The 13,281-nt window shown below is 45.4% G+C and overlaps 1 protein-coding gene across 1 annotated transcript in view; it reads left to right on the forward strand.

Moving 5' to 3' along the window:
* Window positions 1–901: 901 nt before the first annotated feature.
* Window positions 902–13,281, forward strand: part of WBP11 (WW domain binding protein 11) — a 16,446-nt gene continuing 4,066 nt past the window's right edge. Inside the window, exons 1-10 of the mRNA XM_026648875.2 lie at window positions 902–1,045; window positions 3,608–3,721; window positions 4,387–4,418; window positions 5,504–5,597; window positions 6,130–6,326; window positions 7,846–7,979; window positions 9,120–9,319; window positions 10,750–10,941; window positions 11,637–11,738; window positions 12,502–12,810. Coding sequence (XP_026504660.1) covers window positions 3,658–3,721; window positions 4,387–4,418; window positions 5,504–5,597; window positions 6,130–6,326; window positions 7,846–7,979; window positions 9,120–9,319; window positions 10,750–10,941; window positions 11,637–11,738; window positions 12,502–12,810 — 1,324 coding nt within the window. The 5' untranslated portion in view covers window positions 902–1,045; window positions 3,608–3,657. The remainder of the gene's footprint in view (window positions 1,046–3,607; window positions 3,722–4,386; window positions 4,419–5,503; window positions 5,598–6,129; window positions 6,327–7,845; window positions 7,980–9,119; window positions 9,320–10,749; window positions 10,942–11,636; window positions 11,739–12,501; window positions 12,811–13,281) is intronic.

Genomic DNA, 13,281 nt, shown 5'->3' on the forward strand with positions numbered 1-13,281 from the left:
GACATATTAGGCAGTAGGAGCAGAGAAGAGAGAGATTGAAAGTGCAGGAAACCTGCAGGAGGCCTATTTGGTGCCTACAATTTAGGCCTGGTCTGCACGAAAAAGTTAGGTTGACCCAGCTGCGTGACTTGGGGGAGTGAAAATCCACCGCCCAGTGTAGACAGTGCTGGGCCGATGGACGAATTCTTCCGTGGACCTGGCGCCTAGGGACGGGAGATGGATTAACTACGCTGGCAGGAGAGCGCCTCCTATCGGCGCAGGCCGTGACTACACCGCTGCGCTGCAGCGACGCGCTGTAGCCGTTCAGGTGTGGACAAGCCCTGCCACGGCTGCCCCTCGGGCCTGGCTGGATCAAACCAAAAGCACCTTCCCCTGGTGCGAAGGGCCCAAGAAGCAGGGGCTCAGCTAAGCCGGGAACGTCGGCTGGGAAAACAGGGGGCGGTGCAGGGCAAAGGCTCCCAACAGGGCTCCAGGGGCACCGAGCGCAGCCCGGGGGCAGAAGCCGCGCGAGAGCCGAGGCTGGGAGCCAGGCGGGTGACGTCATGAGGGGCGGGGCAGGGGGCAAAGGGGCGGGGGGGGGGAGCTCAGAGAGGGTGACGCAGCCTGGTGACCCCGGGAGCGGGGGGGCCATGGGCAGTCCCGCCCCCAGCCCGTCGGACGCTCGCGGCCTTCGCGGCGTCGCCAGAGCCGGGACACGCCCCCTCTCCGCTGTTACCGCTCCACGCGCTGCAGCGTCACGTGACCTCCTCTCGGGTGACTGGGCTAATGGTCGCCAGAGCCCGCTTCCCTCCCGCCGCCGCACCATAGAGCCCGAGGAGGTCTGTTTCAGACCGGCCCGAGGCGGGCGACGCTCTGGCTGCCGATTTCCGGCACCTCTAAGGCTCTCGCGCCCAACCGGAGGTTCCGGGGCGGAAGTGGCGCGCGCGTCCCGCCCGCGACCATTGACGATGGCGGCGAGGCCGAGGAGGCGAGGAGCCGAGGGGACAGCGTAGAAACCGCCGCCCCGCAGCGAGGCAGAGGAGCTCGGCTCCCGCCCTTCAGAGGGGTGAGAGGAGCCGAGCAGGCTGGGAAACAGACCGACCGCTCGCTGTGCTCCTGCGCGTCCCGGGCTGCTTCCCTGCGCTCGTCTCCCCCTCCCCCGGTAGGGGGAGAGGAGCAGCCCAGGGACCTGCAGGGCCCCTCCGGGGGGGTGGGGGGGTATCGCGGAACTGCAGGAGAGGGAGGGTTCCCCGCGCCCTCCGGCCTCTTCTCCTCCGCCTGCCGGCGCACCCAGGCCGGCGGCTCTGCGGGGCTCGCTGTTGGCTTGGACCTCGTGTCCTGCAGGCCTGGAGTCTGTACAGGGAGGGGGCTTGTACCTAACTGTCCTGCACAGAGACAAGGTGAAGTTAAGGCTGCGAACACGTTAATGACCCGAGGGTCTGGTGTCCTCAAGGTGTTCGAAGCGGGATGGTGGGGGAGGCGACCTCAGTATTACAAACCCGAAAAATGCAGAGTTTGGGACCCTTATGTGAGAGGTATAAATCTGTTAATTCCCCACCCCATAGTATTCCTGGCTAGAGAAATAATGATCTGAGAACTCAAACTCGTGTTGTCTTAACTATCCATAGGAGATGGCTTATTTTATCAGTGAACTCAAAAGCTAGACTGCTTTAGTTGTACGCATGGCTGTTATGGTGCTTTCTAACCAGACAGTACAGATAAAAGCATTTTACAAATGTTGAATTAAACAGTATATTGAATGCACTCATTCCTAGCTCTTCAGTAAGGGCCCAGTCTGCTCACATACTGAGGGCACCTAATGCCACTTTAGTGCAATGCTCAGTACCTTAAAGGCAATCATATGATTATAATGCTCATTATATGGCAGAAGATTAAAAGTTTAATTACACATAAACTAGCCTGTCTTCATATCCAAACTTTATAACTCCAGATAATGAAATTAGAGCACATGCATAAAAAGAGGAAAGGTTAGTGTGGTGACAGATCTTCACACTTTGTACTAGAGACACAATTTATGAAGAAAAATTCTAAATCCAGATGTTTAACAATGCACATTTTTGAGACTCTTCACATAAAGGAGGGCAGATGATAAACTGGTATCTCTGTGATAGAGAGGTGATTGGTACGGGATGTATGGAAACAGTGTACAGAGAGGTATACATTGTAGGCTGCAGCAGGACCACAGATCTTGTGCAGCCTTAGATTCAACTGGATGTCATGTTTCCATTTGGATGGTTGTTTAATGGAACACTAACTTTTGAACACTGCATTGGATTAATTCTAAAATTTCAAAGAATGTTCTAGATATCAGTGGGCAGAAGAACACTATTGATTTTGAGGAAGTTGAGAAGGGGAAAGTGGGGGACATGCAGAGCTCCTGCCATTGATTTAGCAGAGTTGCCCACAGCTTCAAGTACCTCTGTAGTTGTTTACAGATTAAATAACTCGTTAAGCTAACACCTTGCAACATAGCAATACCGTCTCGTCTCTGCCCATCCTCCCAATAGAGTGTGATGTTCACATCCTGAATGGGTTATCTCCCAGACAGAAAGAAGAGAAGTAATAAAGGGGGGAGAGTAGGGGGACACAGAGCCGTGGCATGTAAGCCAGTGGAGAACTGTGGAAAGAAGGGGGAATGTGGGACAACCCCTGGCATGGGAGTGAAATGGGAGATCACACTGAATCCCAGGTGAGGGGGAGAATGGAGGACCCTGCAGTGGGAGGATTGGACGGCACTCAGAGATCCTGTCATGAGGTTGGGAGTGTTTCAGGGAGTCCCTGAAAGAGAGAGGGATGAGATGAGGGCATACAGGGAGTTGGTGCAGGGGGAGAGGGAGGAATGCAAGGAGCCCCTGGTGTTTGCAATGAGCTCTGCTCTACAAGTCAGCTCAGGCCTAATGCCTGAACCAGACCTAAACCCAGCTGACCAGCCCTAGAGGATTGAGTCATTTTCCAACCCAACCCTGACTTTTGTCCCCGAACCTGAATCAGCGCTGCTATTCTCCTCCTGCCTCTGCTGTTGGAATTGCAGCAGCTGTGGGCCATGCGCCTGCTGTCCAGCAACTCCTGCTGCGCTGTGTGAGCTGTAGAGTGAGAGGTACTTGAACTCTTCAGCATGCTCACTCTGCAGCTCACACAGCACAGCAAGGTGGTGGTGGCCACCAGGAGCAGAGCATGCAGCCGCTGCTGTGCTGACCCCATCGCCAAGCAGACATGAGCCCAAGAGGGTCTGGTTGTTTTCACACCCGACCCGGGCCTGACACTTGTAGTTGGGCTTAGGTTGAGTTGCAGGGCTCTACTCTAATTACAGAAGCAACAAAGTGTGCAAAACCCTAGTAAATACAAACATGATACTTTTCATTTGATTAGTGAAATGAATGAGATGCAATAGTCATTTGCTGACGAAATGGTGTGGTTGTGCGGCTTTGTATGTTTGCCTGAGTCTGCAGTGGCATTCTGCACATTCTTGAGAGCTGGGATCTAGGGAGGCAATAGACATTTGAGTTTCTGGGAAAACAAGCACTAATGCGGGGGGCGGGGGGAAGAGGAGGAATTGGAGTATGCTGACTACTACATACAGCATGTGACATGGCTTTTTCTTTTTCAGGTGTCTTTTTTTTCCCCATTTTATTGAAGCAGTAAAAAAAATTGGTCAAAATGGGGCGGAGATCAACATCCTCCACCAAGAGTGGGAAGTTCATGAACCCTACAGACCAGGCCCGTAAGTAGTCACTAAATTTCTTGTTGTAAGAATGGTTAATTCATCTGAGATAAAAATGTGAATGAAAGCTGGTTGGGAGTCAGGTGAGATTCCACAAGCATTGTGTAGTTAGAGGAGGAAACAAGACTACACGCATCTATTCCTCCTGCATTAGTGTAACTACTAAGATTCTGATGGTCAAATAAGCATCTAGAAACAAGCAAAAAGATCAACTCTCACTATCAAATAATTCAGATGGTTAGGATTAGCAATGTTTTAAGTTTGTCCAAAATGTAGATTTAAAAAAAAAGTTTTTTCTATTCTGAGCATAGAATATTTCAGTTTCTAAGGTGTTAATCATTTAATGAGCATTAAATTCATATAGTCTTGTTTCAAAAAGACTCCTTACTCCAGAACTTGTTACATCAATTAGGTGGGTGCGTATAGAAATATCTCCGCTTTTGGAGGAGGGGGTTGCCAGTATGGCCATCTATCGCCTTCCTTCTTCTATAATGGGTATGAAATATGATTGTTTCTAATAAAATATCTGAGACTGTGAAAGTGGGGGTGGATAAAATTTGGCTTTTAAATCACAAGCTGTTAAGAAACAGACCTTCAGTAGTCACAAGGGAAGAGTGACGACTATATTTGCTTCTTTTTCAATTAGTCATTTCTCTCCTCTGCAGGAAAGGAGGCCCGGAAGAGGGAGCTGAAGAAGGTAAGACACTATTACCATCCCTAAGAACACCTGGCCAGCACCATTCTAATATGCATCACATTCCCAACTGTTACGGGCTTGAGACAATAGGTAGAATCCAGCCTTTCTGGTTGGCTCCTCAGGAGTCGCTTTCTTTCTGTGGAAAATGTCTGACCAAGTAATTTAAAGGAATGTTGTCAACTTAAATCACATTTGTCTGAATTTTATTAACCTACAACTTCTACTTGTAATACCTAAAATAGAAAAAAAAAACAAGATTTTTTTTTCTCCCTGTTTACTTTGTTCATTTTATAGCACTTTGTGTTCTCCGGTTGTTTGTGTGGGTCTTTTCCAGAGCAATTGGGGCGGGAGAAACATTTTTAAATGTGAGGAGGAAAAAGACTAATATTACAACAATTGGCAGTGCAGGGACACAGTGTATCTGGAATACCCAAAAGTACTTTAACTCAGTGGTTCTCAACCAGGGGTACGCATAACCCTGGGGATACACAGAGGTCCTCCGGGGGTACATCAACTCATCTAGATATTTGCTTAGTTTTACAACAGGCTACAAAAAAAGTACTAGCAAAGTCAGTACAAACTAACATTTCATAACAGACAATGACTTGTTTATATTGCTCTATATACTATACACTGAAATGTAATTACAATATTTATATTCCAATTGATTTATAATTATATGGTAAAAATGGGAAAGTAAGCAATTTTTCAGTAATAGTGTGCTGTGACACTTGTATTTTTATGTCTGATTTTCTAAGCAAGTAGTTTTTAAGTGAGGTGAAACTTGGGGGTACGCAAGACAAATCAGAAAGGGATACAGTAGTCTGGAAAGGTTCAGAGCCACTGCTTAACTCACTTTTAAAATGGACCTTACAGGATGGTGTGGAGTGATTAACATTTGTAAAGCACTTTGAAAAGAATGGATGAATTTATTTCTCTTTCCTGAGGGAGTTCTTTGAGCACATTTAGAAGTCCCGGAAACCTGAATTACAAAGAGAAATGTGATATCATAGATTATATCTGTTCCCCTATTTATCCTAGAACAACAACACTATTCCTGATTCTTTATTATCTGACCTTCTCAGAACAAGAAGCAGCGGATGATGGTACGAGCAGCTGTACTTAAGATGAAAGATCCCAAACAGATCATTCGGGACATGGAAAAATTGGATGAGATGGGTGAGTGGGTACCATCTGGAGGGACTTGCATTTAGGGTGAGAGGGGAGATGGAAGGATCAGATAAGATGGGAGGTGAGAATTGAGAGGTGGGACAAGATGGGTTTAGTGGTTAATGGAATGACTCTGTGGGTTGTACTGTGGAAACTTTGCCAAATACTGGCTTTTGCTTGTTAGAAGGATTGGAGAAGAAAAGTGGGTAAATGGTTCGTGGAATGGGAATAGATGGTGAACTTTTTCAAGGTAATTGGATATTGGAGAATTTTGGATGACTAGACGTTCCTTTGGAAGACAAAAGGATAGGAGTGGTGCATATTGTCTCTAATGGCTGTGTAAAAGGAGACAATCCCCTTAAAGGTCTGAATCAGCTTTCCATCAGGTCTCCAGATAGTCGCTGTCATTGTCTCCAGAGGTTGCTATATTGAACATGTGTGCAGTATATGCAATTGGGTAATCATGGCTTCTGTTGCAAGTCTCCCCTATAATTTCCTTTTTGGAATTGTTTGTTGCCTTGGTCCTACTCTCCCGGATCAGAGTTTAACCCAGTACAGCAGCCACAACTTAATGAGAAGGTGCTGAAGGACAAGCGTAAGAAGCTGCGTGAGACCTTTGAGCGAATTCTGCGGCTGTACGAGAAGGAGAATCCTGACATCTACAAAGAACTGCGCAAGCTGGAAGTGGAGTATGAGCAGAAGAGATCGCAGCTCAGCCAATACTTCGATGCTGTCAAGGTAACATTGTTCCAGACTTGGTCCTCAGTCCCTGCCATGTTGAGTATTTTCACCAAGCTGCACACCGTGCACCTTGGCTGCCTCCTCAGTCATAGTACTTTAGCAGGGACAACATGATGATCCATCAATATGTCCTCAGTGTTTTGTGATGTACTATATTTTATTTCTTGGAAGGTTACAGGGAAGGATGGTTTTGGAATGGTTTTACAATGGAAGCCCCAACTATCTTGCATACCCTGGCTTGTGAGATGTGTCTTTTGTAACATGAATTAAACTAATTTTGTTTTAAAACCCTCCTAAGTTTGTATGCATGTAATGAGTGTGTCTCAGCATTTATTTATAAGTGTTTCTGTTGTTCTGCTATAGTATCTGAGTCCCTAAGCTCTGTCCCACTCAACTATAAATCCTTCCTGTAATGGGTGCTTCCCAGATACTCTGGAAGGACATGGTGTTCTTGCCTGCAGTATATCTTTGTTTGGGAACTAAGGGCATGTCTACACTAAAAACTTAAGTCGACCTGTATTAAGTCGACTTACAGCCACCTCAGTAATTACTGTGGTGGTTCATGTCCACACTACCCTCCTTCAGTCAGTGGTGTGCATCCTCACCAGGAGCGCTTCCACCAACCTAAGGCAGAGCCGGGCTCTGAGCTCCACTTGCAGCTCCCCACCAGGTGCCTGGCTGCCCCACAGGCTCCCCTCCCCACCTCTCCGTTCCCTGCTGGGAGCCTGGCTACCCCGACTCTCAGCCATCAGCTCTCTGCTGGAAGTGGGGTGGCTGTCTGGGCTCCAAGCGGGGAGTCAGGACCCCGGGAGCAGCCTGGCAGGGAGCCTGGGTAGCAGCTCAGCTGGGATGGGGGAGCCCGGACCCTGGCAGCAGCCCAGCTCCAAGCAGGGAGCCCCCTCCTGGGCTGGGAGCAGAGATGACTATCTTGTCAATTTCATGGCTCCAGCATGGAGCCAGAAATTGACAAGAATGACAGCCAACAGCTGATGTAAATAAGGCAGTATCTACAAGGACACTGCTTGCCCTAACTGCTCCTGTATAAGCCTTATGCTTCTTGTGGAGGTGGAGTTGTGTCTGTGTAGTGGGGCACTTACATCGGAGGGAGCAAGGCAGTAGTGTGTACACTGACATAGGTCGACATAAGCTGCCTTATGTCGACCTAACTGTTGTGTAGACCGGGGCTAAGTATCTTAAGAGGAATATAAGCTTGATCAGGTTTTGATTATTTGAATGGGGAAATGTTTTCAGCTAGCTGAGCTCTGTGTGTTACCGTTGACCAAAGAGGCCTTAATTATCTTATGTTCGTGATCTGTTTCTCCAAATGTTCATTCAGGAGTCTAACACAGAGAGTGACATACCAGTTGGACAGGCAACCTTCTGAATAACCATTTTTATGAGAGGGAAGGAACTGACTCCCTACGCTCTGTTTTCTATAAAGTGAGGAGTGTGCACATGATCCTCTTCCCTCTGCCTCCTAAGAGATTAACCTGCTTGCTTTTTGTATTTCTTGCAGAATGCACAACATGTTGAAGTGGAGAGTATACCTCTGCCAGACATGCCTCATGCTCCCTCCAACATCCTTATACAGGACATCCCCCTACCGGGGGCTCAACCACCTTCTATCCTCAAGAAAACATCAGCCTATGGGTAAGAGGGAAGTGTCATTGAGGGGTAATAAATGCTGAACATGCATGTGTTGCAGTTGGGTGTAAGGGGTTGTTGATAGAAGTGATGTTTGGGAGAGGGGAATTGGAAGTCCTGAGGGAGTGATGAATCCTAAGTTCTGTATGTATTTCCCCTCTGTTTTTGCAGTTAAAACCCTTCTTTGTGCCTTGGTCATCTCTCATATTGACTCTGATAAGTGTCTCTGGTCTTCCTGCATATCTCCTTTTGCACATTAGTGCACCTTAAGCTCCATTGCTAGAGTTCTCGTCTCCCACTGTTCTCACTGTGATATCCCTTTTGTCTTAAATACTTTCATAGGCTTCTTGTCTGCTGCTGTGTTAAATTCAAGCTTCTATTTCACGGTTGTCTGCCGTTGCTTTCACAGAGGGAGGGGGGAGGCTGTACCCAGAACCACCAGCGACAATGTTTTTTGCCCCATCAGGCATTGGGATCTCAACCCAGAATTTCAATGGGCGGGGGAGACTGCGGGAACTATGGGATAGCTATGGGATAGCTACCCACAGTGCAACACTCAGGAAGTCGACGCTAGCCTCGGTACATGGACGCACACCGCCGAATTAATGTGCTTAGTGTGGCCGCATGCACTCGACTTTATACAATCTGTTGCCAAAAATCGAATTCTGTAAATTCGGAGTAATCCCGTAGTGTAGACATACCCTTAATCTGGCCTCTCTCTCTCTCATCCTCCTGCTCTTCCTTTCCTCTTACTGATTACTTAGCATCCTTTTATTTTTGTCAGCTTCATGGTGTCTTCATTTTGCCCCCTATGTTTGCACCAGTTCCCGTGTGTCCTTACTCTTCTCCTTCTGTCTTCCTTTAAGCCTGTTTCTTCCATAAAGCTTTCTTATCTCTAATATCCATCAGCAGTGTCTCCAAACCCTCCAACATTTAATTGGTGACCTCTTTTTTTGAGTCAGTTCATAAATTCGTTGGGCAAGAACCATGCCTTACTCTGTTTTTGTAAATTTCTAATGTATTTTCATAGCATTTAGGACAGGGACAGCTGGATCATTGTGTAAATGGTTGCTGTGAAGGTGATCGTGAGGAATTGGGACAGAGTTTTGTGTTTATCTCCTTTACACATTTTTTTTAAATTTCCAGCCCTCCAGTCCGGCCCATTTCTGTACTTCCACCTCCCGGACTTGGTGTTCCACGGTTACCCCCAGGTCGGAAGCCCCCTGGACCTCCTCCAGGGCCTCCCCCACCTCAAGTCCTACAGATGTATGGCCGTAAAGTAGGCTTCACTTTAGAGATGGCACCTTGGAGGCGAGAGGAAGAGATTTCTTACAGTCCTGACATAGGTAAAAAGCTGCTCCTCCTTTGTCCCAGACCTCATGTTATCCTTGTACTGGACATTAACCTTGACTTCTGTCTGCTCTTCCACTGATAGTGCTACAGTGAATGTGGTGTGCACTGGCATTGCCATTATGACTTAACTGTGAGGGAATGTGCAGACTTGTATGATCTGAGACTGGTTTCTGTAGGTTCACAGAAATTTTTTTTACTGTATGAAAGATTGAAGTAACTACATAGCTTGGTCAAATGATAACTAAGATAAGATAAATTTGCAAGTGTTTGAAGGGTGTTGAATCTTCTGAGATGAAGAACCTGTCTAGATGGTTATAGTTAAGTGGAATGGAATTATCAATAAGCCTTTGCTGCTAATAGGAAATTATTCTCTAGTCTATGAGATTTAACTAAGGGAAATGGTAGAAAACCCTATCATTTGATTGAACAAAACCATCTGAAAAACTATCCTACTGGGAGATGGATAATTTTCCATTTCAGACTTCTGTGAGCAAAAGTCTCAGATGCATGCCCCTTTAGTTTTGGAGATAGCATCCTTCATTTAAATAGTTATGCTCCTAAACCCCTTGGGAGGTGCTGGTATGCTGTGTAATTTAATGTCAGTTAATTTAATATCAATTACATTTACTTATCAAATGTCAAAGCTTCAAGTTATAACTTTCAAATACTTGGTTTTACACTAGTACATTGTTGAATAGGAGAGAAATCTCCCCCCAGGGTTCATGGCTGCAAGATTGTGGGATCCCGCATTTTAAAATCTCCCCAGCTGGCATCATTCAGAAAAGTTGTGCATGTTCTTTCATTCCCACCCAAAGCGATTCTCATTAGCACCTGTAGGATTAGTAGCACCAGAAGGGAAACTAATTAGACCCTCCAATTTCATTTAATTCCTGCAGGACCTCCATATATTGCTTAGTGAAACTAAGTTTATCAGCTTATGCACATAATGGAGTGCTATGTAGGACTTGGGGGACTAGAAAAGGTACAAAGTAGAGTGACCAGAGAAATTCAGAAAGGTAGAAATGGATAAATAGAAATGAACTGGTGAATTTCAGGGTGCAGATATTGTTCAGTAGCCAAAAAACAAGCAATGGTGATAGCTGATTGGATTAGTAACAAAACAACCTCAAATAAGATCTCCATCCTAGAGGTTTTTTTACCCCCCCTTTTGTTCCCCTCTCTCCATTCCTAGATAGTGAAATGAAATTACTGTCTTCTATCAGAAATAGAACTGATTAACTCTCCACTTGGAGAGGGAGCTGAAAGGATAAATGCTAGACAATATATGTCCTTTCCTCACCGAAATGGAGTTTGTCTGGGATGGGGGTTCTGTAACTATAGAAATAAACCTAAGCCGACGTATATTCTCATTCTTCCATGCTGGTGTGCTTTGCTTCCTGATGTTCTGCTCTCTCGTTCTCAGGTCAGCGAGGGCACGATGATGATGCCTCCAGTACCAGTGAAGATGAAGGGTATCCTGAGGACATGGATCAAGACAGGCATGATGACAGTAGTGATGACAGTGATAGTGACAGATCAGATGCAGACAGCGAAGGCGATGAATTCCTGCATCGTGACAATGACAATGAAAGGGAGGGTGAAGACAAGAAATCAGGTTTGTGCGGTGGGAACTCCACTTCATTATAATCTGAAAAGTGACTGAAAATAGAACTGCATTATAGCCTGAAAAGTGACACTCTTATTTCTGTTTGTTCTTTAGTCATGAGGCTGAAAGAAGAGCAAACTGAATTCTGTTCTGGCTCAACTAACTAAATTATTACCTAAGTTCCTATTACAGAATTTTTATTACTGCTGATAAATGAGTCAGAAATCACCCAGCTGAAATTTGAGATCCCAGGCTGAGGTTGCAACATTAGTATTCAAATTTAGCTGTCTTGTTAAAATATATACACACTTGACCTGGAGCATTGAGTCAGAAACAAGGATCTCCACAATGCAATTTTTAGTTCCATGTCAGAGTAGAACCACACTTCAATGACTTGAGACTTTTCAAAAGAACTGTACAAGATACATAATTGAATTTCAGGCTAATCATAGACAGAGACTACCTCACTCAGTGTAGAAGAGCATCAACCATCCATTCAACTATTTAAGTGATAGTCAGGAACAATGTATTTATTTGAAACTGATGGGAATTTTAGGTTAGCAGGATGTAATAAGGCAAATAACACCGATGTTAACATTCTTACTATTTTGAAAAGAGTCATGAGATATTTAATTTGCTATCCACATCAAATGATAACTTGTATATATTCAATCTCTCTCTTTTCCCTGTGCTTATCTCTGCAGGGCTTAGTGTGCGGTTTGCTGACATGCCTGGGAAGTCACGGAAAAAGAAAAAGAACATGAAGGAACTGACTCCACTTCAGGCCATGATGTTGCGAATGGCAGGTGAGAACATAGGTTCCCTAGCTGGTGAACAAAATATTTAGCTTTTTTAAAAAAAATATTGTTGCTTGCTTCATTTCTCAACCCTAATGAAGATAACTTAGACTAACGAAACATTAATATTTCTGTTTTTAAGAGGAGGAAAGAGCTGGGGAGAACTTAAAACTGAGTTGCTGTTTAAGTAATTTATCTCTTGAGGCAACTTTACTATGTTCTCAATATTCTAAAGCCTTTCAGGATTAAGGTGGCCATAAAAGATGTATAAAGGCAACCTCATAACTTCATCGATACTAAGCTGTCTTTCTCCAAACTTGAGCTCATTTTTCCTTCCTCATTCAGAACTGCACTTGTGTCCGCTTAGAAGTGTCAGCTGTTTCACTTCTCTGCTCATATAAAATCACATTTTTTTAAAAAAAAGTGAAAGTTTTTTACTTTTGTATAATTCAAAGGGCTAAATCAATTTTCCACGTGTTTCCCCCTAAAAATCCCCAAACTGTAGCTGTGTGAAGTTATGCAAGAGAAATTTCAGCCCAAAAGGAATTGTTAACTCCTGAAAATATGGGGTTATAATGAGACAGCCTTCCATGCTCCATGGTAGTGCTACCAGCGAGAGCTGTACTGTTTCCTGTTACCTATTTTGTATAATAGCTAACTGAGGCCAGTTTCTTCCCTCCTCCCCATCACCATTTTGTGGGGGCGGAGATGATCCTCCATCTCAGGTTTTTCTGTAGTGCTTATAAATGTATCTTCTCTTCTGTGTCTTCAGGTCAGGAAATCCCCGAGGAGGGGCGAGAAGTGGAGGAATATTCAGAAGAGGAGGAAGAGGAGGATGAAGATGATTCTGAGTCTGAAGAGACACCACAGCAGCAACACAAGGAGGAGTCGCGTACAGAGACTGGGTCATCTACTACCCCCTCTCAGCCACAGCAACAGCAGCAACCACCACCACAGCCTGTTCCTCCAACTCAGATACAGGCACCGCCCATGCCTGGGCCTCCCCCTCTGGGACCACCTCCTGCCCCTCCCCTGAGGCCTCCAGGACCACCTACTGGTCTTCCTCCTGGCCCTCCACCAGGTGAACACTTAGCTTATTTTTGTTTAAATTAACTTGCTGCTGCTGGAAGGCGTTAGGTTCCAATCCCAGTCCTATTCCCCGACCAGCTATAGTAGCAGTGCAGGCTTCTCTTAAACTGTCTTGTGAATGTGTTTTCAACCCTTCCCAGGAAAGGGAAACATACTTAGGTGAAAAAAGAACAGGAGTACTTGTGGCACCTTAGAGACTAACAAATTTATTAGAGCATAAGCTTTCGTGGGCTACAGCCCACTTCTTCGGATGCATATAGAGTGAAACATATATTGAGGAGATATATATATACACACATACAGAGAGCATGAACAGGTGGGAGTTGTCTTACCAACTTTGAGAGGCCAATTAAGTAAGAGAAAAAAACTTTTGAAGTGATTTTTCTCTTACTTAATTGGCCTCTCAGAGTTGGTAGGACAACTCCCACCTGTTCATGCTCTCTGTATGTGTGTATATATATAT

The sequence above is a fragment of the Terrapene carolina genome, unplaced genomic scaffold (genome assembly GCF_002925995.2).
Source record: "Terrapene carolina triunguis isolate 2854851 unplaced genomic scaffold, T_m_triunguis-2.0 Scaffold68, whole genome shotgun sequence".
Classification (NCBI taxonomy): domain Eukaryota; kingdom Metazoa; phylum Chordata; order Testudines; family Emydidae; genus Terrapene; species Terrapene triunguis.